This window comes from Equus asinus, chromosome 8 (genome assembly GCF_041296235.1).
Source record: "Equus asinus isolate D_3611 breed Donkey chromosome 8, EquAss-T2T_v2, whole genome shotgun sequence".
NCBI lineage: Eukaryota > Metazoa > Chordata > Mammalia > Perissodactyla > Equidae > Equus > Equus asinus.
The window spans coordinates 75,798,015-75,825,302 of NC_091797.1; the positions used below are offsets into that span (position 1 = coordinate 75,798,015).

General features: G+C 58.4%; 4 protein-coding genes across 25 annotated transcripts in view; 2 read left to right on the top strand and 2 right to left on the bottom strand.

Moving 5' to 3' along the window:
• PITPNM2 (phosphatidylinositol transfer protein membrane associated 2) overlaps nucleotides 1-10,417 on the top strand; it is a 145,085-nt gene extending 134,668 nt beyond the window's left edge. For 9 of the 16 annotated variants that reach the window (XM_044775975.2, XM_044775972.2, XM_070515921.1 and 6 more), the window contains 12 exons: nucleotides 942-1,112; nucleotides 1,648-1,797; nucleotides 2,905-3,069; nucleotides 3,884-4,045; nucleotides 4,946-5,094; nucleotides 5,463-5,579; nucleotides 5,913-6,029; nucleotides 6,146-6,294; nucleotides 6,391-6,540; nucleotides 6,948-7,131; nucleotides 7,213-7,341; nucleotides 7,435-10,417. In XM_044775975.2, the coding sequence (XP_044631910.1) occupies nucleotides 942-1,112; nucleotides 1,648-1,797; nucleotides 2,905-3,069; nucleotides 3,884-4,045; nucleotides 4,946-5,094; nucleotides 5,463-5,579; nucleotides 5,913-6,029; nucleotides 6,146-6,294; nucleotides 6,391-6,540; nucleotides 6,948-7,131; nucleotides 7,213-7,341; nucleotides 7,435-7,758 (1,967 nt within the window). In that variant the 3' untranslated portion in view covers nucleotides 7,759-10,417. The remainder of the gene's footprint in view (nucleotides 1-941; nucleotides 1,113-1,647; nucleotides 1,798-2,904; nucleotides 3,070-3,883; nucleotides 4,046-4,945; nucleotides 5,095-5,462; nucleotides 5,580-5,912; nucleotides 6,030-6,145; nucleotides 6,295-6,390; nucleotides 6,541-6,947; nucleotides 7,132-7,212; nucleotides 7,342-7,434) is intronic. The other 7 variants (XR_011505310.1, XM_044775980.2, XM_044775981.2 and 4 more) reach the window with 7 other exon arrangements.
• Nucleotides 10,418-10,786: 369 nt separating this feature from the next.
• ARL6IP4 (ARF like GTPase 6 interacting protein 4) lies at nucleotides 10,787-13,372 on the bottom strand. 2 transcript variants are annotated; one of them, XM_070515935.1, is made up of 6 exons: nucleotides 13,200-13,372; nucleotides 12,703-12,876; nucleotides 11,989-12,294; nucleotides 11,788-11,905; nucleotides 11,399-11,468; nucleotides 11,031-11,321 (listed from the first exon to the last, which is right to left on the bottom strand). In XM_070515935.1, the coding sequence occupies exons 2-6, from the start codon at nucleotides 12,863-12,865 to the stop codon at nucleotides 11,265-11,267; spliced, it is 714 nt and encodes a 237-aa protein (XP_070372036.1). In that variant the 5' UTR covers nucleotides 12,866-12,876; nucleotides 13,200-13,372; the 3' UTR covers nucleotides 11,031-11,264. The 2 variants fall into 2 exon arrangements, with proteins under 2 accessions (XP_044631925.1, XP_070372036.1); XM_044775990.2 differs by lacking the exon at nucleotides 11,399-11,468 and having other exon boundaries at nucleotides 10,787-11,321; nucleotides 13,200-13,340.
• A 702-nt stretch (nucleotides 13,373-14,074) lies between these two features.
• OGFOD2 (2-oxoglutarate and iron dependent oxygenase domain containing 2) lies at nucleotides 14,075-19,585 on the bottom strand. Of its 3 annotated transcripts, none has more exons than XM_014858769.3 (7): nucleotides 18,862-19,585; nucleotides 18,376-18,432; nucleotides 17,489-17,602; nucleotides 17,299-17,398; nucleotides 15,667-15,794; nucleotides 15,144-15,401; nucleotides 14,075-15,071 (listed from the first exon to the last, which is right to left on the bottom strand). In XM_014858769.3, the coding sequence occupies exons 1-7, from the start codon at nucleotides 18,991-18,993 to the stop codon at nucleotides 14,808-14,810; spliced, it is 1,053 nt and encodes a 350-aa protein (XP_014714255.1). In that variant the 5' UTR covers nucleotides 18,994-19,585; the 3' UTR covers nucleotides 14,075-14,807. The 3 variants fall into 3 exon arrangements, with proteins under 3 accessions (XP_014714255.1, XP_014714257.1, XP_044631927.1); XM_014858771.3 differs by having other exon boundaries at nucleotides 18,376-18,562; nucleotides 18,862-19,468; XM_044775992.2 differs by lacking the exon at nucleotides 18,376-18,432 and having other exon boundaries at nucleotides 18,862-19,469.
• ABCB9 (ATP binding cassette subfamily B member 9) overlaps nucleotides 19,522-27,288 on the top strand; it is a 34,771-nt gene continuing 27,004 nt past the window's right edge. Inside the window, exons 1-2 of one of the 4 annotated variants that reach the window (XM_070515933.1) lie at nucleotides 19,522-19,707; nucleotides 23,554-23,638. The gene's annotated coding sequence lies outside the window, so the exon portion shown is untranslated. Of the gene's footprint in view, nucleotides 19,708-23,553; nucleotides 23,639-26,087; nucleotides 26,253-27,288 lie in introns of those variants that run through there. The other 3 variants (XM_014858764.3, XM_014858765.3, XM_070515934.1) reach the window with 3 other exon arrangements.

Genomic DNA, 27,288 nt, shown 5'->3' on the forward strand with positions numbered 1-27,288 from the left:
TAGTCCTCTCAGCTTCGCAGACAGGGAGGCGGGACGTGTGAGCTGAGCAGCCCATCAGAGCAGTCATCTCTGCCTGGTGCCCCTGGATCAGCCAGTGTGGCCCAGGGAGCCCTGGCATCCTCACTGTGCAGGCCCCATGTTATGTCCCCAGGTTACAAAGGGAGAAAATGAGGCTCAGAGAGGTACAGACACTTGCCCAAGAGCAAGTGAGTGGTGGCTTACATACAAGTGCACAAGAACTTAGGGACTGATATTATGGCAACGGCATCTGTACTCGTGAAAAAACCAGAACCAACGTTAACATCCATCTGTGGGAAGGGGGGCTGGTTAAATAAAGTCTGACACAGCCATACAGTGGAATACCCCACCACAGGTAAAAAGAATGAGGCCCAACTAAGAGTGCTGACATGAAAGACTCCAACAATCTTTGTGTTAAATGGGAAAAAAAGCAAAATTCAAAAAGTATAGCATATGTTCCTATTTGTGTGTTTTTTAAAGTGAGATGTATACTACTGATGGTTTATACTTGTCTCCACGTGATCTGCCTAACAACTGCGAAGGGGCTGGGACAGCAGCCGCATCCCACAGCCTAGTACACAGTTCCGGTCCTGGCAGGCGCCACTCTGCTCAGTCTGCGCATGCCCGAGCTCCCAAAAGAAGCCCCCAGGGGCCTCCAGCCTTATGAGTCTGGGGTGGAAGGGAGCCTTTCACGTGTCTTTTATCATATACTCTTCTGTACTTAAAAAAATTTTTTTTACCACAGTCATAACTTTCTCAATTTAAAAAAATTGTTTAATAAAGGGACAGTGGCCCAAGCAGACCGCAAATTGATAGACACACTTTCGGGTTTTTCCGTGGTCCCCACTGGCCCGCCCTAGGCCCCGCCTCCTTGGGCCGGAGCTAGCTCCGGGCTCTGCGACCCCCACCCCTGTTTCCCGCAGTGTTCCAGCTGCGGCCCGCCTGCCAGCAGGTCTACAACCTCTTCCACCCCGCTGACCCGTCGGCGTCGCGCCTGGAGCCGCTGCTGGAGCGGCGATTCCACGCCCTGCCGCCCTTCAGCATCCCCCGCTACCAGCGCTACCCGCTGGGGGACGGCTGCTCCACGCTGCTGGGTGAGCGCCGCCCGCCGGCCCGGGGAGGGGGCAGTGGGCGGCGCCGCGGGGTGCCCCGTGCCCGGGTGGGTGGCCGGGCTGCGCGGGGAGGGCGGCCTGCACTGAGCGCTTCGAGAAGCTGGACACCTGGTGTAGGTGCGGTGACGACACAGCCTCACAGGTCCGGGCCTCACCCCAGGTGTGAGGGGGCAAACTGGGACCAGGGTCCCTGCCCTCTGCCCAGGCAGAGCTGAGACCCCCAGAACACTAGCTGATTCCGGGGCATTATCCCACCCGGTGCTGAAGCCCCTGGGTCACCTGGCCTGGAGATGGGGTGCAGGATGGGGGTCAGGGAGCACGTTTGAGGGCTGCTTGTCATCTGCTCACGGCCCTCACCCACTGGCCTGTCCCACCTGCCCCGGTGTGTCCCCCAGCGTCTTGTCACGTCCTAGTCCTCGTGGAGCCGCGCGTGTCTGTGTCAGAGCGTGTCTGTGTCCACACAGCCCACACGAGTGTCTGTTCTTGTCCTCTCTGTTCTCTCCTTTTCTACTTCCAGTGGAGACCATGCAGAGAAACCCTGAGCTGGTCCTGGAGGGCGGCCCCCTGGCCCCTCTCCCGCCCGGGGACAGCTTCCTGGAAACCAGTATCCCTGTGCCCGCGCTCACCTGGCAAGACGGGCCCCGCCTGAGCCCGGGCTCGGCTGAGTGTGTGTAACCCCGCCTGCTCGTGGTGGTGTCCGCTTCACTGGCTGACCGCTGGTCCTCAGGGACCCCCATGCCCTCCTTGGCCACTTGGAGTTTGTGGGACTGTGGTGGCGAGTAACAGAGACTGGGCAGGATAGGTCCTGGGGAGCTGACCTTCTCACCTGCTCTCTGCACACTGGGGCAGAGCTGGGAGGGGACCCAAAGCAAAGGGGGTCTTAGAGTGGCTGTCTCAGGGTCACCTAGCATGGGTGCCAGGTCAAGGGCTCTGTCCCTCCTTTGTGAGGCTGGCAGGGGCAGCCAGGAGATGAGATGAGGCCTTGAGCCCACCGGGACCCACCTGCTCCCCCAGGAGAAGGCCTTTGTCCTGGCCAGGGCTTGGATTCTCAGGGTCCCTCCCACCCCTTCCCTCTCTGAGGAGGTCCGGACACACCTCCTGCACCCCGTCCAGAGGGAGTCCTCTAGCTCAGCCCCATTCCCCCTCTTCTGCCCTGCCCTGCCCTCAGCCTGGGCCCAGGTGAGCCTGGCTCAAGGCCTTGGCCCCTGCCTTTGTCAGTGTGGCCCGTGCGTAAGGGCTGCCCAGGGTGTTGCCTCCTCCTCAGGCTTCAGCGTAGGGCATCTCCAGAGGCTGCCCCAGGCCCCCGTGGCTGGCATGACTCAAACCCAGCTGCTGTGGGTCAGGCCGGGCTAGGCTGGGCCCCGGAGGCTGAGAAGGCCAGACTAGCTCAGGAGACCAGATCAGGAGCCATGTAGGGGAAGAAGGGTGGCCAGGGGGAGTGTGAGCCTGGCCACCTTGCCTCCCTGCCCACTGTGTCTGTGTCAGTCCGTCTGTCCACCCCTGCCCCAGCCCTCCCTCTCTCCTGCCTTGGCCCTGCCCGTTCACCCTGAGCAGACAGGCCCTGGCACGTTTGGGCCCATCCTCACTGCTAGCTGTGCTCAGATGCCACCGCTCATTTGCAGCTGGAGGTGTCAGCCTTGCCTGGCACAGCCACCACTCTGGCCTGCCCCAGCCCAGGAGCACACTGAGCCCTCTCTCCCACTGCTCGGGGCCAGGGAGCCAGGCTGGGCAGGGCCTCTCTTACCCCTGGGTCTCTGGTCTCCTTCATCTGCAGCAGACGCCCTCCAGACCCATAACACGGTCTTCCAAGAGCACGCGGCCCCCTCCTCGCCCGGTGCGGCCCCCACCACCCGAGGTTTCCGCCGAGCCAGCGAGATCAGCATCGCCAGCCAGGTGTCCGGCATGGCCGAGAGCTACACGGCATCCAGCATTGCCCAGAGTGAGTGCAGCAGTGTCCAGGCTGGCCCTCCCTGCACCCTCCCGTCATGGCAGGCATGTGCCCCCTGGGGATAGTTGCTAGTGTCTGGAGACAACTGGGGAGGGGCACTACTGGCATCTGGTGGGCAGAGACCAGGGATGCCACTCAACACCCCACAGTGCACAGGACGGCCCCCCAGCGAAGAGTGATCAGGCCCCACATGTCCATTGAGGACTCTGGAGGAAGGAGCCTTGGAAGGCGGGACCAGGTCCAGGTGTACAAGATGGCAGCATCGTCTCCCAGACAGCTGGAGGCGATAGGCCTGGGAGGAGGGGTCCTAGTCCCAGGGGCCAGTGCTCCCTGAGGGAGAAAGCCGTGCGTCTGTTTCTGGACAAGCTGGAGGGGTGGCTGAAGGGAGACGAGAAGGTGAGGTCTCACTGAGGCCACCAGCTGTGACCAGCCCTCCTGCTGCCTCATGGGGCAGAGGACCCCATGGCCTTCTTCACTCCTTGGCTCTTGCCCACTTCAGAAGCTGCTCAGCAGCTGGAAGTGGAGACTGGGTCACCCCCCTCACTCCCCTGGGGCCAGCTGCCCCCTCCCACCCTCCCTGCCGGCCTGGCAGGTTCTCAGGCTGCCTGTGAGAGCAGGTGATGCTGGGGCCAAGGCTGGCGTGGGTGTCTTTCTGTGAGGAGGACTGAGGGGGCCTGGCACTCTTCCCAGAGTGCTTCCTAGCCTATAGTGGCAGCATGGTGGTAGTGGTGGCAGCATAGTGGCAGTGTGGTTGCAGCTGTGGCCCCAGTGTGGCTGAGCCTTCCCCGTTGTTCTTGCTTCTCAGAGGCCCCAGTGGCACTCAGCCACACCCCCAGCGTCAGGCGCCTGTCCCTGCTCGCCCTGCCCCCCCCTCCCCCTACACCCCCAGGCCCCCGCCTGCAGGCCAAGCGGGTGAGCCCCAGCCTGGAGAGGGTCCCCTGCCTCCCTGACTTGGACATCAGAGAAGGTACTGGGTGTCACGTGCCCCCCACCCACACACGCCCTTCTCGTCTAACTGCGGTTACTCACTGTTCCCAGGCCCATCTCACCACCAGGCCCTGTCTACCATGCCCCGCTGAAGCCTAACCAGGGAGCTGAAGGCTTGGGCTGGCAGCACTCACACATCCAGGGAGGAGGCAGGAGCAGTTGGAGTGGGCTGAGGGCAGGGGGACTCCAGGAGCTAGAATGGGACCAAGTGAGGCCCAAGGGTTGCCTGTCAGGTAGGCTGTGGGCAGAGGATGGAAGAGCCCCGGCCCATGCTCAGGCACCATTTACTGAGCACCTCCGCCGCGCAGCCACCAGGGAGGCGCCTTAAAAGCCGTATCTGGAGCTCGGGTGGGAGCTGGGATTCACACCCAGACCTGTCTGACCTGAAGGCCCAGACTTCACACTCGGCCTGCTGAGCCCCAGGCTCCCAGGTACTAGGAGGACAGAAAGCCTTGCCTTGGGGTTCAGGAGTTATAACTCCACCTCTGCAAAGTCCTTCATGGTCTTGAAGCCTGGGGGCCAGACAGGGGGTCCAGGAGAGGCCCGGAGAGGGCAGTGATAGAGCCCAAGGCAGGGGGTCACCAGGATCAGTGACAGGACCAGGGACAGCAAGTCCTGCCTCCAAACTGGGCTTGTCCGCCTCCCCCCTAACTCCACATCCTCACCGCTGAGTACCTCCCACCTTGGGGTGTCCTGGCTGCTTGCATGCTGTCCTGGTGTCCTGTCCCTTCTCGCCTGCTCCCCTCTGTCACCCAGTCTGGGAGGTGGAAACTGGCCTTGCCCGTGGCCCTTTTCCCTAGTCGGAGGAGGGTCTAGTCTTTGGGTTGAGCCAGGTGACCCCCTGGAGTCCCAGCACAGTCACCACCCTTCCTCCTGGCAGTTGCTGCAAAGTGGTGGGGCCAGAAGCGGATTGACTATGCCCTGTACTGCCCCGATGCCCTGACGGCCTTCCCCACCGTGGCCCTGCCCCACCTCTTCCACGCCAGCTACTGGGAGTCAACGGATGTGGTCTCCTTCCTACTGAGACAGGTACCTGGTCCCACTGCCAGGCACACCTGCGCCTCACCGGAGGGCCCTAAGTGACACTACCACTGACACAGCCTCATTCCATAGAGGAGGATGGTGGGGGACCCCACCCTCTGACCCCCATCAGGCCATACAGCAAGCAGGATGGAGGAGCCCTTGGGGATGCTGAGATGGGGTGAATGTATTTGCACATTCATGGGACAGATGTGAATTTTGAGTGGCCAGAGTGTGGGCTGTAGTGGGTTGAATAATGTCTCCCTAAATCCTCACAGGTTCCTATTTCTGGCTCCTAGGGCCGCTGGCCTCTCCCTCCTGAACAGGAAACCCCAGGCTTCAATCTGCCCCATAGCCTGCCTCTGTTCCCCTCCCAGGTCATGAGGCACGACAATTCCAGCATCTTGGAGCTGGATGGCAAGGAGGTGTCAGTGTTTACCCCGTCAAAGCCAAGAGAGAAGTGGCAGCGCAGGAGGACCCATGTGAAGCTGCGGGTGAGGGGTCCTATGGGTGCCCAAACCCCACAGCTATCATCCTGTTGAATCCACAGGAAGACCCCTCTCAGGGATGAGGAGACTGAGCTGCTATTAAGAAGCATGCTATTTAATTCTCACAGTCTGCAAGGTTGGAGTTATTACCCCATTTACAGATGGGGAAGTGCACCAAGGCCATGTAGCTCAGTGGTCAAGCTGGACTTGAACCTGGGCCATCTGGCCTTAAGCCCATGCTCACCCCCAGGGCCCACAGGAGGCTTGGGCTGAGCCCAAGAGACCCAAGCTGCCCCTCCATCCCCAACCCTGACCCAGCCTTGCTCTTCCTCTCCCCAGAATGTGACAGCTAACCACCGGATCAATGATGCAGTCGCCAATGAGGATGGCCCACAGGTTCTGTCGGGCCGGTTCATGTATGGGCCCCTGGACATGGTCACCCTGACCGGGGAGAAGGTAAGGACACAGCGAGTTAGCTGGAGCCCCCTGCCTCACCTCCCTCTGGCTAGTGTATGGGAAGTGGGCAGGCCAGGGGCACAGCCCCCTCGTGACCAGCCTGCGCGGGTTCCCAGGTGGACGTGCACATCATGATGCAGCCGCCCTCAGGCGAGTGGCTGTACCTGGACACGCTGGTGACCAACAGCAGCGGGCGCGTCTCCTATACCATCCCCGAGACTCACCGCTTGGGCGTGGGCGTCTACCCTGTCAAGATGGTGGTCAGGTACGTGCCTCCGGGGTGCGAGCAGGCCAGGCCGACCTCCTCTGGGGCAGGAGGAAGGGGCTCTGGTGGGTTCTGATCTACTGCCCCCACTCCCAGGGGAGATCACACGTTTGCTGACAGCTACATCAGCGTGCTGCCCAAGGGCACGGAGTTTGTGGTCTTCAGCATCGACGGCTCCTTTGCTGCCAGCGTGTCCATCATGGGCAGCGACCCCAAAGTGCGGGCCGGAGCCGTGGACGTGGTGCGGTGAGTGGCCCAGAGGGGCACGGTGTGCGGGCTCAGAGGCAGAAGCTCCTGGAGGCCAGAGCAGGGGACATTTGGCAGGGAACCTGGGACTTGAGGAGCCGGCACCACCACTTACTAGCTGTGACCTCTTGACACTGATGCCTCAGTTCCCTCATCTGGGAAGTGGGGCTACGAACCTAACAAGCAGGTACACCTGCTGCAGGAGCATCTGTGGGCATCGTATGACCTATGCCATGTGTGTCATACAAGGGCTGTCGCCATTGTGGTTGCTACTGTTATTGTTGGAGCCTCATCAGAGATGCGCTCTTCAATGGCCCAAGTGGGGACTGGCTGGGCAAGGAGACAGGGCGGCCCAGGAGGGAGGAGGGGGTGGCTGTGGGACACCCAGGCCTGCCCCTCGCCCCCAGACACTGGCAGGACCTGGGCTACCTCATCATCTATGTGACGGGCCGGCCCGACATGCAGAAGCAGCGGGTGGTGGCATGGCTGGCCCAGCACAACTTCCCCCACGGTGTGGTGTCCTTCTGTGACGGCCTCGTGCACGACCCGCTGCGGCACAAGGCCAACTTCCTGAAGCTGCTCATCTCCGAGGTGGGTCCCAGGGGGGAAGGGATCAGGGCAGAGGGTGGGGTGGAAGGGCCATACCTGTGCCCACACTGGTCTTGCCTGCAGCTGCATCTGCGAGTGCACGCAGCCTACGGCTCCACCAAGGATGTGGCAGTCTACAGCTCCATCAGCCTGTCGCCCATGCAGATCTACATTGTGGGCCGGCCCACCAAGAAGCTTCAGCAGCAGTGCCAGGTGAGTGGGCAAATGGTGGTGGGTGGCACAGGTGGGCAGCCCTGGGAGCCTGGCCCCTGGACAGCTGTCCTCCTCACTGCCCCTCCCCTGCAGTTCATCACAGACGGCTATGCGGCCCACCTGGCGCAACTCAAGTACAATCACCGGGCACGGCCAGCCCGCAACACAGCCACGCGCATGGCACTGCGGAAGGGCAGCTTCGGCCTGCCTGGCCAGGGCGACTTCCTGCGCTCCCGGAACCACCTGCTCCGCACCATCTCAGCCCAGCCCAGCGGGCCCGGCCACCGGCATGAGCGGACACAGAGCCAGGCGGACGGCGAGCAGCGGGGCCAGCGCAGCATGAGCATGGCAGCCGGCTGCTGGGGCCGCACCATGGCTGGTCGGCTGGAGCCAGGACCAGCCGCAGGCCCCAAGTAGGGCACCATCAGTGAGGCGCTGTGGTCTCCATGGTGCTAGGCCAGGGTGGCCAGCCCCACCAGGAGGCCTAGCCAGGGCACACACACTTGGCTGGGGACCAGCTTGTCGCAGGGCCTGGCAGAGGACATGGGCCGTGCCACACACAGCCCTCCCAGCCCTGCCTCATTATCCTAGGGTCTGAGGAGTTCCAGCTTGTTGTGGAAGGTGGCAGGATGACCAGTCCCAGGATGATGGAAGGACCAGGACCCCCCATGTGGACCGGCCTGGAAGGCACTCCTGGACATTTGCCCTGCCTTGACCTCCCAGCATCCTGACACCTGCTCACTCTGCCCCCAAAGCCCCCTCCCACTTGGTAGCAGCTCCAATGGGGGACAGCCTGCTTCTTGTTAACTCGAGTTACTCAACTGTTCAACCTCACTGGTTTTGCACTGATTCTTGAGAGCGGAGACCCATTACCATCTTCTCTGGCTACAGACTCGTTGACATGCATGAACATTCAGTGTGTGCTGATCCAGGACCTGTTGCTACACAGAAGGCTCCAGGGCAGCAAATCCTTGTGCAAGCAGGAAAGAAAGGCCATATCTTAATTTCTGCAGCTCCTCCTGGCCCGCCAGCACCCTGGCAGCCCCGGACCCCTACCCATCTGTCCTGCCCCTCCTGGAGCCCAGTCTGGATGGGCCTGGCATCATCTCCAGCCCTGGACACAGCCCAGGCAGCGAGGCAGTGAAGCCCAGAGCCAGCTCCCACCTGAGAAGTCCGGCCTTGGGCTGCGGGGCCTGGACAGGCGACAGGCCTGGCCTCCTCTTCCGCTCACCTGCCATCAGTCAAGGCCCCATGCCTCAGCCCCTCCCGCGTTTCTACACCTTTCTACTTCTTCGATCTGATTTCTATGAGGTTTTTTTAAATGAGCGATCCTTGGCTGCTTCCTTTTCTTAACTCTTTCAGTACCAAGCGCAGCCCCTCGACATGAAAACACCCAGCACTGTGACGGAGTCCAGCCTGGTTCTGGGTCCCGGGGCCCTGCCTCCTGCCCATGCAGGGGACGCGTGGGCTCCCTGCCTCACCTGACCCGTTAATTCCACTGAATTTCTACTCTGGGGTGGGTGGGGCACACACTTAGGTTTTTTTAATGCCAATTCCGTTTTGATGCCGAATCTAAGAAGCCACAACTTGCTTCGTTAGCTTAGGGGCAGGCAGCCGCGACTTCATTTCCCACCTGATAAGGACCATGCTGTCCTGCACGCTGGGTCTGAGCATCAGCCCTCCCTCCCCAGAACCGACCAGTCTGAGCTCTGGCACTCGGTCCACGTGGCCCTCTGCTGCTCCTGCACCTTCTCTGAGGCGGGGGAGCCTGCCTGGCCTCAGCCAGCCGTGCAGCAACCAGGCTCCTTCTGTGAGAAGCTATTGCCAACCTGGATACGGCCTCAGGGCCTCGTGGGCCGGGACAGGGAGGCGCACAGATCGATGGTAACGTTTTCCCATGTGTAGATATGTACAGCCAAAGGGTTGTGTAAATGGTCTGCCAAAGTGGGTCTATACAGAGTGAAAGCTATTTATTTTGTGCAGAGAAAAATATCTGGAAGGACAGGACCTTCAGGGTTTATTCATATTTAAGACGTAGCTGTTTGTTGTTTCAGGCATTATGTATAAAGCGAAGATTACTTTATGGACCAAGTTTTCCTGTAACTGTTGCAGTGGAAGTGCAATATCTGACCCCCTGCTCCCCAGCGGGAAATCACTCGGCCCGACAATCACGGCCCCAGCAAGGGGCCCCTGTGGCCAGTGCCTCCTCCTCTCTCGGTCCCACCTGACCTTGTCTTGCCTACTACCTGGGTGACCAGCCATCCGGAGAAGCACCTGGAAGAGTCTCGGGCCCGCCTGCAATAAAGACCAGGAGGCCTCCTGGCCTGGGGAGGCCGTGTGGGCAGTGGGCTCAGCCTCTCTCAGCGGGCAGCTACCCCATGGCTCCACGCTGCCCGCCAGCCTGCCCAGCCGCCAGCCATGCCAAGGACAACAGCAATAGTCCCCCGGGCCTCTCCCAGCGGCCCTTAGCCATAGATGGTGAGATGGGCAGCCCACCCTTCCCGCTGACGTCTCTCTTCTATATCCAGGTCTGCTTCCTGCCTCCCTTAGATTCCTTTCAGCACACTCTCCTCTTGAGGAAGCACTAGTTTCTCAGAAACTAAGAGAGGAAGGGCAGAGTCCTTTAAAAATACCAAAAATGTTTACAGCGTTGGGTGCTGAGCTGCAAGGCTCAGGCCTGACCAGTCGCAACCAAAGGGTGAGGCAGGCCTTGCTGACTGCCACCCCCACCCCAGGCCTGTTGGAATAGAAGCCTTAGTCCCACCCCACCCCACCCCAGGACTGAGCCTCAGCCCACCACCCCCAGATCCGACCACCTGCCTTCTCTTTGATTTCTAAAGAGGGATTCAGCAGAGACCCCTCCCCCCCCCTTTCCCAGCCCGGTCTGAGCTGCCTGCCTGCCCGCCACGTCACAGTCTTCACGTCTCGGCCCCCTCCTGTCCGTCTGTCTGGGCCACGTGTGAGCAGTGTTCTGACGCGCCCGGCCCACCCTTGCTGTCCCTGCACCACCAGGCCTGAGTGTGCTCTGTATGCAGTGTCGTCGTCTGTACACCAATTAAAGCAGCAGGAAGGCTTCCTTCTGGGTCTCGTTACTGCACTGGCGACCAGAGCAGCGGCCGGGGGTGGGGTCTGGCGTGGGGGCACAGCCTGTTCTGCGGTGGGAGAGGCCATCCTTCCCAGGACACAAGGCCCGCTGCACCCACTGCAGGACCAATACATTCACATGGACCTTACCCTGTGCCAAGCCCCCTTCCAGCCCCTTCCCGGCATGAACTCGGTTTGTCCTCACAGCAGCTCATTGAGGTGGGTACTCTTAGCCTCTCTGCTTCACAGAGGACACAGCTAGTAAGCTGGGCCAAGATTCCCCCACGGCCCCAGCGCCGAGACTCTCAACTGTTGTCACCTGCAGGATAAACACAGCAAGGGCAGCAGCCTCCCTCCCAGCCTGAGGGAATCAGATCTAAGAGCCAAGTCCCTGGGTTTGGGATTCAACTAGGGCTGGGGGTTGGGTCCAGTCCAGGCAGGCTGATCTGAGGATGCACAGGGCAAAGGTGGCCAGTGTGGCCTGTGTGCACAACTGCCGGGGTACACCCCAGCTTTCCCCAGAAGCTCCTAGAGTCCTGTTTTTCCAGAGAGTCAAGTAGCAGCCTTCCCTCCCCCTCTGCACAAAAACCAACAGAACAGAGGAATTCTCCAAGCAGGGGACATTTAATATTTGGGGAGCTGTGCTCTTCCAGGAGAGGGGGGAACTGAATAGGCCAGTGACCCCGTCCTCCACCCCTGCCTCTGAGAGGAGGCTGGACCGGAGGCTGGTCCCCAGGAGAAAAAGCAAACAGCACCCATTGGGCTTGCTGCTCTCCACCCTGAGGCCAGCCTCCAGACCAAGCCACCAGCACGTCCACAGGCCTTGGCCAACAGGGCCCTCAAGGCAGCAGCCCCGCTCGCAACTGGAAGGCCAGGCCATCCCCTCGGGTGGCTTGCTGGGGAAGAAAGCACAGGAGGGGGAACATAAGAAACAGAGCTGAGGGTGGGCCCTGGGCAAAGGGGGGACACCCACCTTGTTGATCTCTCTGTGTCGTTCCTTGGTTACGATTTCCTCTAAAACCTCACCGTCTCCCTTAATGAGCCTGGGGGAGGAGGCGGGGCAGGCTGAGCCTCTGATGCCAGAGCAATGGGAACCGGAACTGCCCGGTGCCAGTAGAGGGTGTCAGGCCTCAGGCTCCCAGTCCCTCCCTCTCTCCCACCCTTGGGACAAGGATAAAGGCGGCCAGCAGCAGCTCCTACAATTGCTTACTCTAGGCAATGGGGAGGAACGGCCTAAGAAGTCCCAGCAACAAGAGACTACTTTCTCCCCCGTCACCGGCCCCTCCTCCTGAGAGTGTCCATCTGAGGCCAGCACTCCCAGATGCAGCAGTATGGGGCCAGGCTTTGCCAAGCGCTCCCCACCTGGTGCGTCCTGTCTCTGGGTCCACCACCTTGCGGATGACACTCTGCCGGGCATCCCACTCCTCCTTGGTCATGGGCTTCATGGCCTGGATGCGGGTCTTCTGCTCATCCGTCAGGACTGGAAGGGGAAATGGTAGGCAGGTGGTGGTTGGGACACGAGGAGAGGACCCTCCCCCTCCTGCACACAAGGTGGCATGGTACCTGGGCCATGTTCTTCCTCCTCGGCTGCTCTGTGCCACTGGTCCAGGGAGGGTCCCGGCAGAGCCTCAGCCTGCTGCACCTTGGCCTTCTCTTTGCCTTTCTTTTTCAGCCTCTTCTTCCTTTTCTTTTTCTTCTTCCTCTTTTTGTCCTTGTGCTTCCCCCGCTTCTTCCGGCCATCGCTGGAGGAAGAGGAGGAGGAGGAGGAAGAGGAGCTGGAAGAACTGGAAGAAGAGGAGGAGGAGCTGGATCGTGGTCTCCTCCGGGCCTTGTGCTTGCTTCTCTCAGTGATGCAGGGAGAAGGTGAGGCTGGAAGGCCAGGAGGGGAAGAAGTAAACCTTCGTCCCCTTGCTCTGGCCTGTGGCAGGCTCAAGCGGACTCAGAGGGGTGAGACCTCCTGGCAGGGCTTGCCAGAGCAGGGGTCAGCACTCTCTGGGCTCCACGCAGACACTGTGTGCCCGGGAGCAGGGCGGCCAACCCCGACATCCCAGGCCCAGCTGCACAGAAAGCATAAGTGCTCCTTTCAATCCATACTCAGTGAGTCGGCCCAGCCCCTGGATTCTGAGGGTCTTTCAATCCAGATATCCAGGTTCTATGCTCTGCACCCTTGACCGTTTATTGCTCACTGCGACTTCCCCACAGCCAGTCCTGGGAAGCCGGCCTGCAGCTCCCTCCATGAAGCTCCCTCATCCCTTTTCCCAAATCCTTGGTCCTCACCCTCCGCCCCAGGGGAGACGGTGCTGGCCTTGCGGCCTTGGGATCTAGAAGCCGAGCAGCTCCTCGGGGCGTCCTTACTGCTCTTCTTCCTTCTCTTTTCCGACCCTCGCTCCCGGGTCCCGCTGCGACTCCTTGAGCGCTTGCGAGAGCCGACGTGAGCCATAGCGCCAAGGGCTGCAGACGGGAAGACGCGCCGAAACGGAGGCTCTCAGGGCGGCTCTACTCTGGGCCTGGTCCTCGGGGGCCCAGGGCCCATCCCCGCCCCAGGCAGTGGTGTGAGGGGGTCCGGGCAACCGCACGGTCCTCACCCACCCCAACCCTTGGGGACTCCGCCCACAGCTCCTCGGCCGACCCCCGGAACCTCCGCCGCGGTCCCTTTAAGGGCCCGCCCCCCGCCCGGAGCTCCACGCCTGCGCACACGGCTCAGGCGCCCTTAAGAACGGCCGCAATCCTCAGCTTGCCCAGTGCGTCCTGAATCCCATCCCGCCTGCTCCTACCCTCCACCCCCGTGCCCTCCGCGGCCTCGCCGCTTTAACGAAAGCCCCTGGAGCTGCTCCGCTCCCTCTTCAGCTGCCCATCGGGCCGGACAGGGCGCCCTGCACCACGCCTTCGCGTGAGGAAGCGCCGGCAAGGTGACTTCCGGCTCGGGTGGTGCTGAGTCCGGCCGTCCGGCTGCGAAGCTAGACGCTGCTGCCTTCAGTTCCGAAGCCCCAGGTTCCGTCTCTGAGGCAGCCCAAGAAACGGAGCGTGCAGCACCCACCTCCCGCGGAGGCGAGCTGGGCATCCGGGCTTCCGCCTCCAGGCTGGTGCGAGGCCTTGCCTGCGCCCGCAGCTCCCGGCCGAGGGACGTGCTTCCTAGCCTGGCGCCAGTCCCCGCTCGCAGGCCCTTCGCCGCAGCTCTGCCCTCCCGGCGGGCCCCTGCAGTCCGGCCTCCCCGAGGCCCCGGGGGGAAGGCGGCCCTGCTGCGCGCCGCCCCCCGCCCTGCGTTGTCCGCGGACTTGTCCACTCCACCAGGCCGTGAGCTCCGGGGCTGAGACGCCCTGGTCTTTCCTACGTCCCCACCCAGTAATGCAGAGGTCGCAAGCTCAAATGTCCATAAGCGTCCGGAGAGATCGTGGCAGTGACCGAGGGAGGGGCCCGTGAGACGGAGCGGGCAGCTGAGGCTCTGCTCCGGCTGATTTCTGCAATGTGGAGTAGGGCCTGCTGTTTCCAGATTTTCCTGCCTTCCCAGGGAAGCCAAAACTCAAGATTTCAACGTGGAAATCTCTGGTTTTCAGATGTCAACCCATAAACAGCACAGCTGCACGCCTTATCCAATTTTGGGGCCATCAAGTTGCAAACTCTTCAACAACAACAGCAGCAAACACAGGGCTCTTATAAAGCACTTTATAAACGTTAAGTCATTTGGTTCTCACAACAGCTCTAGGAGACAGGCACCTCTAGAGAGGGAACTAAGGCACAGAGACGTCAGTGGCTTACCCACTGGGAGAATCAGAGTTCAAAGTCAGGCAGTCTGGGTCCAGAGTCCCTACTCTTCGCCCCTCCTCAGTAAGCCCTCAACACTGTCTAGAAGATGCTGTTGGTGGCCCACCCAAATCCCCTTCATAGGCAGGTGCACTCACCCCCAGCTGTGATGTCCACTGCTCACAGCTCCCTTGGCCCCTGGGAGCCACCTTGCCTTGGAGATCCATGTCTGGGAAGTTACTCACCCCTCCCCGCCCTGGGCCCACACCTATAACTGATGCTGGGGGCAAATTGTACAATTGATGCTCCAGAGCTCCCCGTGGGGTCCGCTGAGACTGGATTCCACTTGACACCACATCATGGCCCAGCTCCTTCCTGCCCCATCCTTCTTCCCTCACTTTCCCCTGAGGGTGTTTCCTCAACAAACCACTTGCACAGGAATTCCCACCGCAGGCTCTGCTTCTAACAAAGCCAACCTGAGCCAGCCTGTCTGCTGAAAGAATGACCCAGAAGCCTGCATGTCCTCTTGAGCCCAGAAGTACTGAGGGATGCACAAAGTTTATTTCTGCCTCGCCCAGCCCAAGGTGGCAGAGCCCTCTGCACGGTGCCACCCCCCCTCCTCCGACTGGGCCATACCAGGCTCAAGTCAGTGCACACACATCCACTGTGGTGGGCTCCTCTCGGGTGAAGCCATCACCGAAGCCCTCGTCGTCCACCAGGTCAGGCTTGCGGCAGCACATGGGGCAGAGGCGGTTTCGCACAGCAGAGGCCCGGAGCCAGACAACGAGGTTCCAGCGCTCTCCAGTGCCCAGGGGCCGGGCCCCGTGCAGCTGGCCGCCCCGGTGCAGAACGCCCTGGCCCACCACGTGCTCCACCTCCAGGGGCTCGGCCAGGGCTGAAGGCGCCTGCAGACAGTGGGGCTCAGGCCTGGGCACTCCTGGCTGCCCCAGGCCCTTTCCCACAGGTCACACACTAACCTGGAAGAGGCCCCCGAAGTACAGGGCACCCCCCGTGAAGGTCTTGCCCAGGGCCACATTGAGGGTGAGCTCAGCGTTATCGTAGTGGCAGCCCAGCTCACGGTCCTGGCCCAGTGCGTATTTCACCACAAAGGCGCGGTGGCTGTCAAGCCAGCCTCCACCACAGTCTGGGTACAGCAGGGCCATTAGCGGCTGCAGGAAGCACTCCCGCAGAGGCGTCACCAGCGGCTCATCCAGGCCTAGCTCGTGCAGCAGCACCTGGGAGGGAGATCCGGGGTTGGTGGGGAGACTGGTGGGCCTCACCCTGGTGCCCTGGGGGAGTTCCTTCCTAAGGACAGTGCTATGTGCTTTGCAAACATCAATTCGTCTAACTTCATAATAATCCTACCGTGATCCCACTTTACAGACAGGGAGACCGAGGCCCAGAGAGGGTCACACAGCTCGTCTGCAGCACTGCAGCTACGTCTCCCCAGACCCCAGATGTCTCTGCCTCCTCGGGCCCACCAGGCGGAGCCTCACCCACCCCATAGTTGTTCATGGTGTTGGGTCTTCCCTTGGGCATGTCCGACTGCTCGAAGTGCTCCAGCTCCTCCAGCAGGGCCTGGCAGAACGGTGCTGTGAACACTGGCAGCCGGTAGATGCGCTTCTCCTCTGCAGAGGGCGGGACAGTCTGTCGGCCAGGAGCTCCAGTGTGGGGTTGCACAGGCCTGAGTTCAATCTCCCCAAGAGCAGTGTAAGCCTGGGCATGTCTTTTCACTTCCCCCAGCCTCAGTTTCCTCATCTGTGCAATGGGGATGATGAGGGTACCCCCCCCCCCCAGGGCTGTGTGATGAGTAAATGATGTAACGTGTGTACAGCAAGGGGAGCTCTATTCTCAGGCCCCCCCACTGCTCCCTGGAGCCTCTCATCCTGCCTCCAGAGTGCCCTCAGTTCTAGCCTCCAACTCAGATGCGGGTCCTGATGAGGCCCAGAGACAGGAAGGGACAAGCCCAAGGACACCCAGCAGGCCAGCAATGGAGCCAGTCCAGGACCACAGAGCCAGCCTCAGCTTCTTTGCACCCCCAACCCCTCATGAGCCACCAAAGTCTGCACCTCAACTCAAGAATCTCTTGGAGCCTCTGTCCCCCAGAGGCCAAGAGGGGCTGCTCTTTCTTGTGGGGCCCTGGTGGGGAAAGGCCAGGCTCAGAACAAAAATGTAAAGTCTCGGCAGATGCACCAGCACCCAAGAGGTATAGGGCTTGTGTGCCCTACCACACACACCACCTCTGACCAACTCACAGCCCAGCCCCAGCCCCACCGAACCGGCCTCCACAATCTCCACTGCTGGGGAGTGGATGGCAAGGAGGGGTCCCCCTGAGCCTGGGAAGGGGGCCTTCATTGCACATTCCACCCTGTGCCCCCCAACAGAGCACAGGCTTCATGAGGGGAGCAACTTTACATCTGTCTCCCCACAGGACCCCGCAGACCTAGGATGACAGTAATTCTAAGTCTAGGAACCACCTTCCAAAACTTACCCGTGCTGAGCCTTTTATGCACATTCCCTCACTTAGTTATCACAACACCTCCAGATGGGTATTACTGCTCCCATTTCACAGATGAGGAAACCAAGGCAGAGAAATTAAGGAACTTGCAAGGGCTCCCTGGCCTGGAACTTCCTGCTAGGTTTAGCCAATGGGAGTCCCGGGCAGGAGAATGGGTCATTTCTGAGTTGGCACAGCTGTGTGCCTCTGCTCAGGGCCACAGCGGCTGTCCGGCAGCCCCTCTCCCATGGCTCCAGGTCATGGCAGGTTCACTCTTGCCCACTCCTTCAGGTATAGGGGTGGACCTGCTCCTCCTGCACCACCCGCATTGCTAGCCCTGGAGGGTCCTTCACCATCCCTTGCTGATCCCTTAACCCAGCCCACACCTGTCTCAGTTGTTCCTGTGTTAAGCTCTTCATCTGAATGTGCCAGCTGGCTCAGGCCTGATACAAGGCTCTGAAGAACTTTGCTGGGTGAGTGAGTGAGTGAATGAATACAGACACCCTGTTCCTGGCAGGGTGGTTCCACCAGCTCTTCCAGCTCCTGCTGGTTTGGTTTTTGGAGGCACACACGGTGGGTGGGGGGAGCCAGTGTCCCACCCCCTAGTCTGCCAGATCACAGGGCCAAGACCTCACCCGACACTGTCTCCAGACGCTGGAGAAGGCCCTCGAGGTCTGCGCCCAGTGATGTGCTGTACTCAGTCGCAGCCAGAAACTCGGGAGCCAGAGCCGCATCCTAGGGGCAGAACACACCAGCTGTGGGGCAAGCAGCCCCCAGGCCCGGATGCCTCCACCTCCTTCCAGTAACCTGCCCCCTGCCAGGTACCTGCAGTGACTTGTAGAGCTCGGGTCGCACCGGGTGGTAGGAGCTTGCGATGAGGGCTTTCCTGGCAGCTGACTCCGGCCCCAGCCGCCGCCGCCTCTCCACCTCCTGTTCAAGCTGGGGTGGCAAAGGGCCCCGTTACCAGGATGGGGCCTCCCATCCCTTCCAAGGCCATTGTACGGATAAGGAAACTGAGGCTCAAGAGGGCCAGAGCAGGGCCCAGGCTGGAAGCCAAGTCTCCCTAAACTCCTGACTCTGCCAGAGTCGACTGCAGATGCCAAGCTATTAGCTGAAGGGGACTCCTTCTAGAAGGGGGCCCATCTAACTCTGGGCTGCACCAGCGTGAGCCTGGCTGGGATGAGAGCCCCTTGATGCACCTCAACCAGCTGGACCCACGCAGGGAGGGAAACAGAGTCCCGGCCAAGCCTTTTGTTCCACGGGCTGCAAAGGGCTCTCCTGGGAAGCTTCCACCACTAACCCCCCGTGAGGGAGGAGGTGGGACAGAGCAGCAGCAGCGGTCTTGGAACCAGCCCAAGGGGAGTCGGGGAAGGGATGAAGACCAGGAGCCTGGTGGCCCTGGGAGAGATCTCAGCTCCACCCGCTGTGAAGTCCTGGGCAAGAACTCCCCTCTCTGAGGCCAAGTTTCTCATGTCAAAATGGCATGAGGTAGACAACCTGGCATTCCCTGCGTTCTCTTTTTCTGGTGACAGGACCCAAGTGCTGTGGTAAGTAGGGACAGGGAGCAGGAAACGTAAGGTCTAAGGAGCCCTGCAGAGATCTGGGACTGGCAGGCCTTAGGATGGAAGACCCTTCAAACTACTGATATAAAAAGCAGCGGCCAGGCTGGATGTGTAGGGGAAGGGGGCGGGGGGGGGGGAGGGGGGTGTTACCTCTCCTAACAGCTGCTGGAAGTCCTTGGGGCTGACACAGCCTCGGCTGCGCAGGATCTGGGAGCAGAAAGGCCAGTGAGCACAGCACGACTGTGTGAACTTGGGCAAGTCACTGAACATCTCTGAGCCTCAGTTTCCCCTCCTAAAATGGAGACGAGAGCCCCGACCTCCCAGGATCGCTGTGAGGCTGAAATGCGATAAGACAAGGGAGGGTTCTCTGCTGCTCTCACAACCACACCGACCGCGCGCTGAGCCGGGCCCTGCCCGGAGCACGTCACGGATGTGTTTGTTCATTCGTCTTTCACGACCACCTCACTAACGAGACACTGTTATCCCCATTTAAAGTGAGAAAAGGGAGGCACCGAGAGATTGTCATTTCTGTTGTCACATCTGAGCACGCGCTGCGCGCCGCGGGCACAGCCGCAGACCTCGGGGACAAAGGTCCTCCCCGCCCACATCCCCGCGGAGCCAACAGAGGCCACTCACCGGGCCGTAGTCCTGGCGCAGCTGCTGCTCGTCCCGGAAGCGCACGTGCAGCCCGTAGCGCGCCACGTACAAGTTCTCGGAGCAGAAGCAGGCGCAGCGGCAGAAGCGCCGCGGGGCGCCCGCCGTCGCCATGGTGAAGAGCGGCGCGCGTCCCCGCCGGCTTCCGTACGAGCACTTCCGGGCACGCCCCCAGCCGGGAGGGTGTGGAACCAGAGGCCCAGGGACCGTTCTAAATTCCCAAGCGCAGAAAAGAACGAAGACGCCCCGTCCCAGGAAACGGTGCGCGACGGAGAAAGATGCTCCCGGGCCGCGGTGGGGTCGGCGGCCTCGGCTGAGAGCACGCGGCCTTGCCGTCCCGCCTCACATTTTCCCCATCCACGAGGCAGGGATTAATCGCCCCACTTTACAAATAAGTGAACTGAGTCGCATCCTCACAGGACGTGGAGAGGTAGGGACTCGAAATCCCAAGACGTTTTGTTTAAACGCCGCCTCCCTTTTCTGCTCGGAGCTTTGAAGAACCAGCCAAGCCCACGAGGACAGTTAGAGAAGCTCTAGGGTCCGATCTCGTTCCTGCCAACCGCTATGACCCATCCAGTTCTGTGCGTGTGAGCTTGGGTTTAGCATTTACCCCGAGTCCCTGCCTGGCACTAGGGCGCCTCCGCCGCAGTATTTTAGGATTCCAAGCAGTTTGCCCCTGTGAGTGTCTCGCGCAAACGCTCCGGCCGGCGTGACTTCCGGTGGCGCTCCGGGTGGATTCAGATGTGGGCGGGCGACAGGGCGTGGTCCGCCGGCGGCCACACCCCGCACAGCCAGGGTCAAGTTCTGCCCAGCAGCTGCGTGAGATGAGTATGTTTCCTATACGGCGTGCGCCCCACCCTCGGGGGGACCCATCACAGCGCACATACCCTGCCTGGGGACCCTATCATTGTCTGCCGTGCACCCCGCAGGCTCAGGCTGCAAAGCCGCGTGAAGACGCTTGGATGGCAAAGCCATTGCTCAGATGAGAGAACTAAGGCGCCAAGCAGGGAGAAGTCGTGTCCCCTGGAACTGACCCCTGACCCCTGCCCTATAGTTCCTTCCCTCAGCGTAGTGCGCGGATGGGGGTAGGGTGGACTCTGGGGCTTCAAAACTCCAGCCCTTATCCCAGATAAACAAGTGACTACAAGTGACGATTCCTGTTGGCGGAGCCAGCCTCTCTACCGGGACCTGCACTAAGGGCTCTACCGCCCACCTTGTCCCCTTTCATTCCTACAGCAAACCTTTGAGCTAGGTGCCATTATATCACCATGTGACAGATGGGGAAACTGAGGCTCAGAGAGGTGCAGTGACCTGCCCCAGGTCACTCACCAGTAGGGGACAAATACAGAGTTTGAACCCCACTGAGTTCCCTGTTCACCAGGACGGGGTTCTCTGAGTGATGGGAATATGAGGCATTTTGAATTTTCTCTCCGTGCTTGTTGGCATTTCCTTGATGACTCTGCTTTCCTTTCCTCCCTGTGTGTACACAGCTTCACACTCACACATTCGCAGTCATACACTGACACTCAGTGGTGCATACACACGCTCGCACATGCTAACATACATTCACCCACAAGCACACATGCGCTCACATCCTCACACAGGCCATCAACATATGAGTGTTCATATTCACACACCCAAATCACATGCTCACACTCATGCACACCCTCACACACATACTCACCCACACTCACAGGCACACCCCACACAGTCACACATACACTCAGCACGAACACTCACACACTCAGGCAGCACAGCCTTGGTTCCTTTCTTCTCTATGGCAAGTTGAGCTCCAAGGCCCACAGGTTGCTCCTCCGGAAGCCCAGGGCCCCAGAAGGAGAGGGGAGACCCTCACATCCTTTGATTCAGTGCCAAGCCGTCCTCCCAAGCCATCTCCCTCAGCACATTTGGGGGTCAAGACTCCCACCTACAAAGTCTCCCCGCCTCGCCCCAGTACCACGCGGGACCAGGAGAGGGTCCCCACTCTCCGGGCAAAGCCCACACCAACAGCCTGATTGGTTTTCACACTGTCTGGGTTGGGGCAGCAAGACCCTCCTGAGTGTGTGTCTGTGAGTATGGGAGGTGTGCGTATGAGCATGTGGAAGTGTGTTTTGAGTGACACAGGTCCCTGCCCTTCTGAAGCTCTCAGTCAAGTGGCGGAGACAGGAGTAAGCAAGGAAACAGTTACGTGACCAAGTTATTCTCATTCAGTGTGAGAGAGAGGGAGACACAGTGTGGGGTGCGATGGCAGTGCCTGGAGGTGGCTGCTTTAGATGCGGTGGCCAGGGGACACCTCCTGAAGAGGGACATTTCAGCTGAGCTCTAACTGCTGCAGCAAGATCAGGCAGGAAAGGGTTCTAGGCAGGGGAATGGAAAGTGCAAGGGCCCAGTGGAGGGATGAACTTGGTGTGCTGGAAGGCCAGCGAGAAGCACAAGGGCCCGTCCTAGGGAGCAAGGCCAGGGTGGTATTGGGCGCCAAATCTTTGGGCAGAGGAGGCCACGGTTAACGTTTTGCAATGGGAAGCTGTTTAATCCCCACAACAAATGCAGAAGATAGGCACTATCCCCATTTTACAGATGTGGGAAATGAGAATCAGAGAGGTTGAATGACCCACCCAAGGTCACACAGCTCGTAAGTGCTGGAGTTCGGAGTGGAACCCAAGTCTGACTGTGCTGGGTTGTTCCTAAAGGTGCAGCCAGGTCTCCATCGGTGCCTGCTCTCCTCCTCAGGTATGAAATCTAGGTCACTGGGCCATGGGAACCCTGGCACCCAGCCCAAGTCTCCTGAAGCTACCAGGCTTCCCCAAGGAGGAGAATGGCCTTTGGGGGCCTGCTTCCCCCACTCAGGACCCAGCTCCCCAGCCCAGAGCTGTGTGACTTGAGAAGGTGTTTAAAGTTTTAGAGGTGTCTTGATAGCCCAGCGATAGGGAAGGGACCTACTATCCAGGAAAGGATCCGTTTCCCCAGCTTGATGGTCACTACCCGCCTTGAACTGTCTTCCCCCACCGGGGAGGCCCAGGGCAGCTGGCTCTGCAGCCAGCCACCACACGGGCCTGGCACCTGCAGCCTCCCCCCAGCTCACCCAGGTGGAGTTCTCCCTTTGCAGTGGTTTACAAGGTGAGCATGGTCTGCTTTCAGCTTACGCTGGCTCTCCCCGTGGCCCCATCCTCCTTGGAAACAGTGTCCCTGTCCCCACCCTGCCCCAGCCTGGGCTCAGTCACCACAGTAAACAGCAGCAAGAAGAATATTAATAGTAAGCACCAAATTAATGTGTGCTCCCAGCCAGCCATGACATGTGTTTTCGTTGGCTGTGTGAGGTGTTATCATCTCCATTCTACAGACGAGGAAACTGAGGCTCAGTGAAGTGCAGGGGCCTGTCTTGGGTCGTAAACCTAGTGAGTGGCAGAGCCAGAATTAGAACACCCATCCTCCTATCTGATTCCAGAGGGGCATGTGTGCGTGTATATTATCTGTAATATGCATGTATATATACATATGTGTATATGTGTCTATATACATTCTTTTCAATTAACATGGAGCACATATCCAGAAAAGGGCACAAAAGTGTACAGTTTGGCAAATTTTCACAAAGTAGACACACCCATGTAATCAGCACCAGATCCCAAACAACACTCCCTCCATGTTCCTGCTCAGTCACTACCCATCTCCTAAGGGTCTTAAGAGCAAAGATCCGTCTTGCCTGTTCTTGAATTGGATACAAATAAAATCAGATAGTATCACTATTTTGCATACTGCTCCTTTCACTCAGCAGTATGTTCTTGGGATTCATCTGTGTGGTTGTGTGTGTGGCAGCGGTTCGTTTTTTCCTGGCTGCCCAGTATTCCACTGGGTGCCCATCCACCAGGCATTGAGCCATTCTTCAGCTGACGGACATGAGCATTGTTTCCAGTTTGGAGATGTCATGAACGAAGCTTCTATGAACATTCTTCTTTTTTTAAGAATTGCAGTAAAATGTACATAACATAAAATTTAACATTAAAACCATTTCAATAGACTTCATTTTTTAGAGCAGTTTTAGATTCACAGCAATATTGAGTTGAAAATACAGAAATTTCTCATACATTCCCTGCCCCCCCCAACACACAGAGCCTCCCCCACTATCAAAATTACATTAGGGTTGGGAGTTGTATATTCTATGGGTTTTGACAATGTTTAATGACGAGTATCTATCATGACAGTATCATATAGAACAGTTTCTCTGCCCTGAAAATCCTCTGTGCTCCACATCTTCATCCCTCTCTCCTCCCTAACCCCTTGAAGCCACTGATCTTTTTACTGTCTCTGTAGTATGTAGCCTTTTCAGATTGGCTTTTTTCATTTACTAATATGCATTTAAGTTTCCTCCGTATCTTTTCATGGCTTGATAGCTCATTTCTTTTTAGTGCTGTATAATATTCCATTGTCTGGATGGACCACAGTTTATTCATCCATTCCCCGACTGAAGGACATCTTGGTTGCTTCCAAGTTTTTGCAATTATGAATAAAGCTGCTATAAACATCCATGTGGAGGTTTTTGTGTGGACAGAAGTTTTCAGCTCATTTAGGTCAATGCCAAAGAGCACGATTCCTGGATTGCATGGTAAGAGTATGTTTAGTTTCCTAAGAAACTGCCAAACTGTCTTCCAAAATAGCTGTCCCATTTTGCATTCCCAGGAGCAATGGATGAGAGTTCCTGCTGCTCCACCTCCTCGCCAGCATTTGGTGTTGTCAGTATTTTGGATTTTAGTGCGTCTATTAGGTATGTAATGGCATCTCATTGCTGTTTTAATTTGCAGTTTCCTAATGACATATGATATTGAGCATCTTTTCATATGTTTATTTGCCATCTGTATATCTTGTTTGGTGAAGTGTTTGTTCAGGTCTTTTGCCTCTTTTTTAATCGGGTTATTTGTTTTCTTATGAGTTTTAAGAGTTCTTTGTATATTTTGGATAAGTCCTTTATCGGATATATCTTTTGCGAGTTTTTTTCCCCAGTCTGTGGCTTGTCTTCTCATTCTCTGGACACTGTCTTTCACAGAGCAGAAGTTTGTAGTGAAGTCCACCTTATCAGTTCTTTCTTTCATGGGTCTGCCTTTGGTGTTGTATCTAAAAATCATCTCCATACCCAAGAAAATCTAGATTTTCTCCTATGTTATCTTCTAGGAGTTTTATAGTTTTGCATTTTACATTTAGGTCTATGATCTATTTTGTGTCAGTTTTTGTCTAGATTCCTTTTTTTTTTTTTGCATGTGGATGTCCAGTTGCTCCAGCACCATTTGTTGGAAAGACTGTCTTTGCTCCATTGGACTCCGTTGCTCCTTTGTCAGAGATCAGTCGACTATATTTACATGGGTCTATTTTTGGGCTCTCTATTCTGTTCCCCTGATCTATGTGTCTGTTCTTTAATCAGTACCACACTGTCTTGATTACTGTAGCTTTAGACTAAGTCTTGAAGTCAGCGAATGTCAGACCTCTGACTTTGTTTTTCTGCTTCAATGTTGTGTTGGCTATTTTCACACAGCAAACATGATAGAGCCTGGATGTGGACTCAGCTCTGAGTCAGTCTAACTTTTGGATACATCCAAGATATTCTCTGCAAGTACAATCATATGTGTATATAGTTTTTATTTATTTATTTATTTTTGGTGAGGAAGATTGGCCCTCAGCTAACATCTGTTGCCAATCTTCCTCTATTTTGTATGTGGGCTGCCGCCACAGCATGGCTTGATGAGCAGTATGTATGTCTGCACCCAGGATCTAAACCCTCGAACCCTGGGCTGCTGAAGCAGAGCACGAACTTAACCGCTATGCCACCAGGCCAGCCCCTGCAAGTACAATCATATATTTGCTTTTGTTTTTGCACAGACAGTAACACACTTCAACCTTCTTCTGTCCCATGTTTTTACTCAATGCATTTAGGAGGTCATTCCATACCTTTATATAACTTTTGTATATACACAGATACATAGATTTTTTTTCCCTGCTACAGGGTATTCTGTTGAGCAATGTTCTGTAATTATTTGGCCAGTTCCCTATGGAAGGGTATTTAGGTTATTTCCAGACTTGTACTTCAGTAACTATCTGCAGACTATTATCTTTGCTTCTCTCCACAAGTCTATGTATAGAAGAAACTCATACTGGGTCAAAAAAAAAGGTGCGTTTTAAATTCTGAACTCTGCTCATGTAAGCAGCAGAGGCTGTCTTAAATTCAGAGAGCGCTTGAAGCTTCTGACTGAAGGAGGGGATGGGGGATGTTTTGCCCCACCGGCCGCCCCCCTGGGCCTTGACCTGCTCTCCCCAGTGTGGTTCAGGCCACACTGGTCCCTTTCTGTCCCTCCAATGGCCAGGTGAGTTGCCACCTCAGAGCCTTTCAACTTGCAGTCCCCTCCCCTAGAATGCTCTTCCCCCAGACCTCTCCGTGGCCCTGTCCTTCTCACCGTTCGCCTTTGACCGTTCTCAGAGAGCCCTTCCCAGATGAAGTAGCCCCATGGCACCTTCCGTTGTCTCAACCGGTTCTATTTCCATACAGCACTTAGCACTGCCTGAGATTATCTTATGTCTTTACCTGTTGATTTTCTGTCTTCCCCACGCCAGGCTTCCCCACGCCGGGGGAGGATGAGAATTTTCTCTTTTTTTCACATACAGCTGTGTGCTGAGCACCTAGCACCCACTCAGTACATATCGCTGCCTCCCCTCTCCCAGTGCCCACTATCCTGCTCTCTTGTTCTGTATAAAATGTGCTCCCTTCCAACAGATACAATTTCCTTAGTCACTCTCTGTATTGCCTGACTCCCTCACTGGAATGTCAGCTCCAGAAGTTCGCAAGCTTGTCTTGTTCACCGCTGCCTCTCGGACGCTTAGAATGGTGCGCGGCACATAGTGGGTGCTGGACAAATATTTGTTGAGAGAATGACAGAGTGAATGAGGATCATAAGCCCCGCCCTGCAGGGCGGGCAGGCTGTCCCTCCAGAGGAAAAGGCCGGCGAAGGAGTAGGCACCCCCAGCAGGTGAGCCCACGTCCCTCTGCTCAGGACCGGCCGCCCGCCTCCAGGGCAGCAGCGCAGAGCGGGAGGGCACCGCGGGGCAGATGGGGGCGGGGGCTGGCCGCAGGTGGGCGGGGCTGGCTCTGGCCCCGCCCCGGAGGCCCCGCCCCCCGGAGGCCCCGCCCCGCCCGTCAGCTGGCCTGGGCGCCGGCCCCGCTCCGCTCCGACCTTGCCGCGGCGCAGCCCCGGCGGAGGGCGGGGAGGAGGGAGCGGCGGGAGGAGCGGAGCGAGCGCGGCGCCGGGCGCGGTCTCCAGGGAGCGTCTCCAGTGACGACCCGAGCCCGCTGCGCCCCCTCCCCACGGCTCACCTGGGGCCAGGTAAGGTGACAGGTAAGAGCGCTGCGCCCGGGACCCCCGCCTCAGGTCCTTCCCACGCAAGGGTACCAAGCCGGGCACAGGCGGGGGCGTCTGTGTCCCCCTGTCCCGAGGGTGGAGTAGGCATCTCGTTGAAGGTGGGAGCCTTCCTGGCCCTCGCCCCTGTACATCGGCGCCCGCAGCGGCAGGTCCCAGCCCCCTATCCCTGCAGCATCCTTTCCACACCCGCAGGGCGAATGTTGCATTTATTTTAACTCCTCAGGCGCCGCTGCCTCTTGGAAAATGGTGGGGGTGCCTTTTAGGGAGGATCCTGGGACGGCGGTCCTTTCCCCAGGATCAGACTGGCGCGTCTTCCCACGGCGGGGCCTGCCCGCAGATCCTGAGCGCCTAGCTGTGGCAGAAGACTGGGGGCCTGCCGAGCCTGGCAAACCCCTTCCCCTCAGTCTGCCCAGCTGGCCCATGGGCTGGTGCTGTTCACACATCCATCCTGGCAGTTAGGCCTGTAGGTTCGCAGGGTCCCCTCCCTTATTTCTGGGACTCTGTTAAAACAGGGTGCTCCTTCCCCAGGTCTGACATTAACTAAAACAGCTTTAAGCTGGTCTGACAGGATTCCCGGCCGTCTGCACACTGTCCTACCCCCCACAGATAGGCTGGCCTCCATTCCCCTCCTTGCGATGGGGCAGGTGCCAGGTGACAAGAGGAGGGTGTGAGAAGGCCGCCGAGCTCTCCAGTTTGCCTGCCCAGAGTCACAGTTACCTGAGACAACTTTCCCGAGTGCCAGAGTGCGGGCCAGACCCAGTGTGGGATGTGGTGGGCTCAGCAAGGTGGGAGTCAGGATCCAACAGCGTGGACCCAGCCCAGTCCTGGCCCTGTCTCCGGAGACCCCATGGTGACACCATCCCACAGAACCAGCCTAAGTCAGCCAGGGTTTGCTGAGCAATGAATGGGCCTTTCCCTGCTGGGTGGTGACCACTGCGGGATGAAAAGTCCATCAAGTCAGGGGTTGAATTGAAACCGAGCTGCTTGGGCTGCCCAGGTTCCTCAGGACCCT

Excerpts from the sequence above, each read along its gene's own strand:
- OGFOD2 (XM_014858769.3), bottom strand. The coding sequence starts at position 18,993 with ATGGCGACGGCGGGCGCCCCGCGGCGCTTCTGCCGCTGCGCCTGCTTC. Across the intron at positions 18,433-18,861 it reads TGCGCCAGGACTACGGCCCG|ATCCTGCGCAGCCGAGGCTG; the intron begins GTGAGTGGCCTC and ends TTCTGCTCCCAG. Across the intron at positions 17,399-17,488 it reads AGCTCTACAAGTCACTGCAG|GATGCGGCTCTGGCTCCCGA; the intron begins GTACCTGGCAGG and ends TTCTGCCCCTAG.
- ARL6IP4 (XM_044775990.2), bottom strand. The coding sequence starts at position 12,865 with ATGGCTCACGTCGGCTCTCGCAAGCGCTCAAGGAGTCGCAGCGGGACC. Across the intron at positions 12,295-12,702 it reads CGTCTCCCCTGGGGCGGAGG|CCTCACCTTCTCCCTGCATC; the intron begins GTGAGGACCAAG and ends CTGGCCTTCCAG. Across the intron at positions 11,322-11,787 it reads CCAGAGACAGGACGCACCAG|CAAGCCACCCGAGGGGATGG; the intron begins GTGGGGAGCGCT and ends TTTCTTCCCCAG.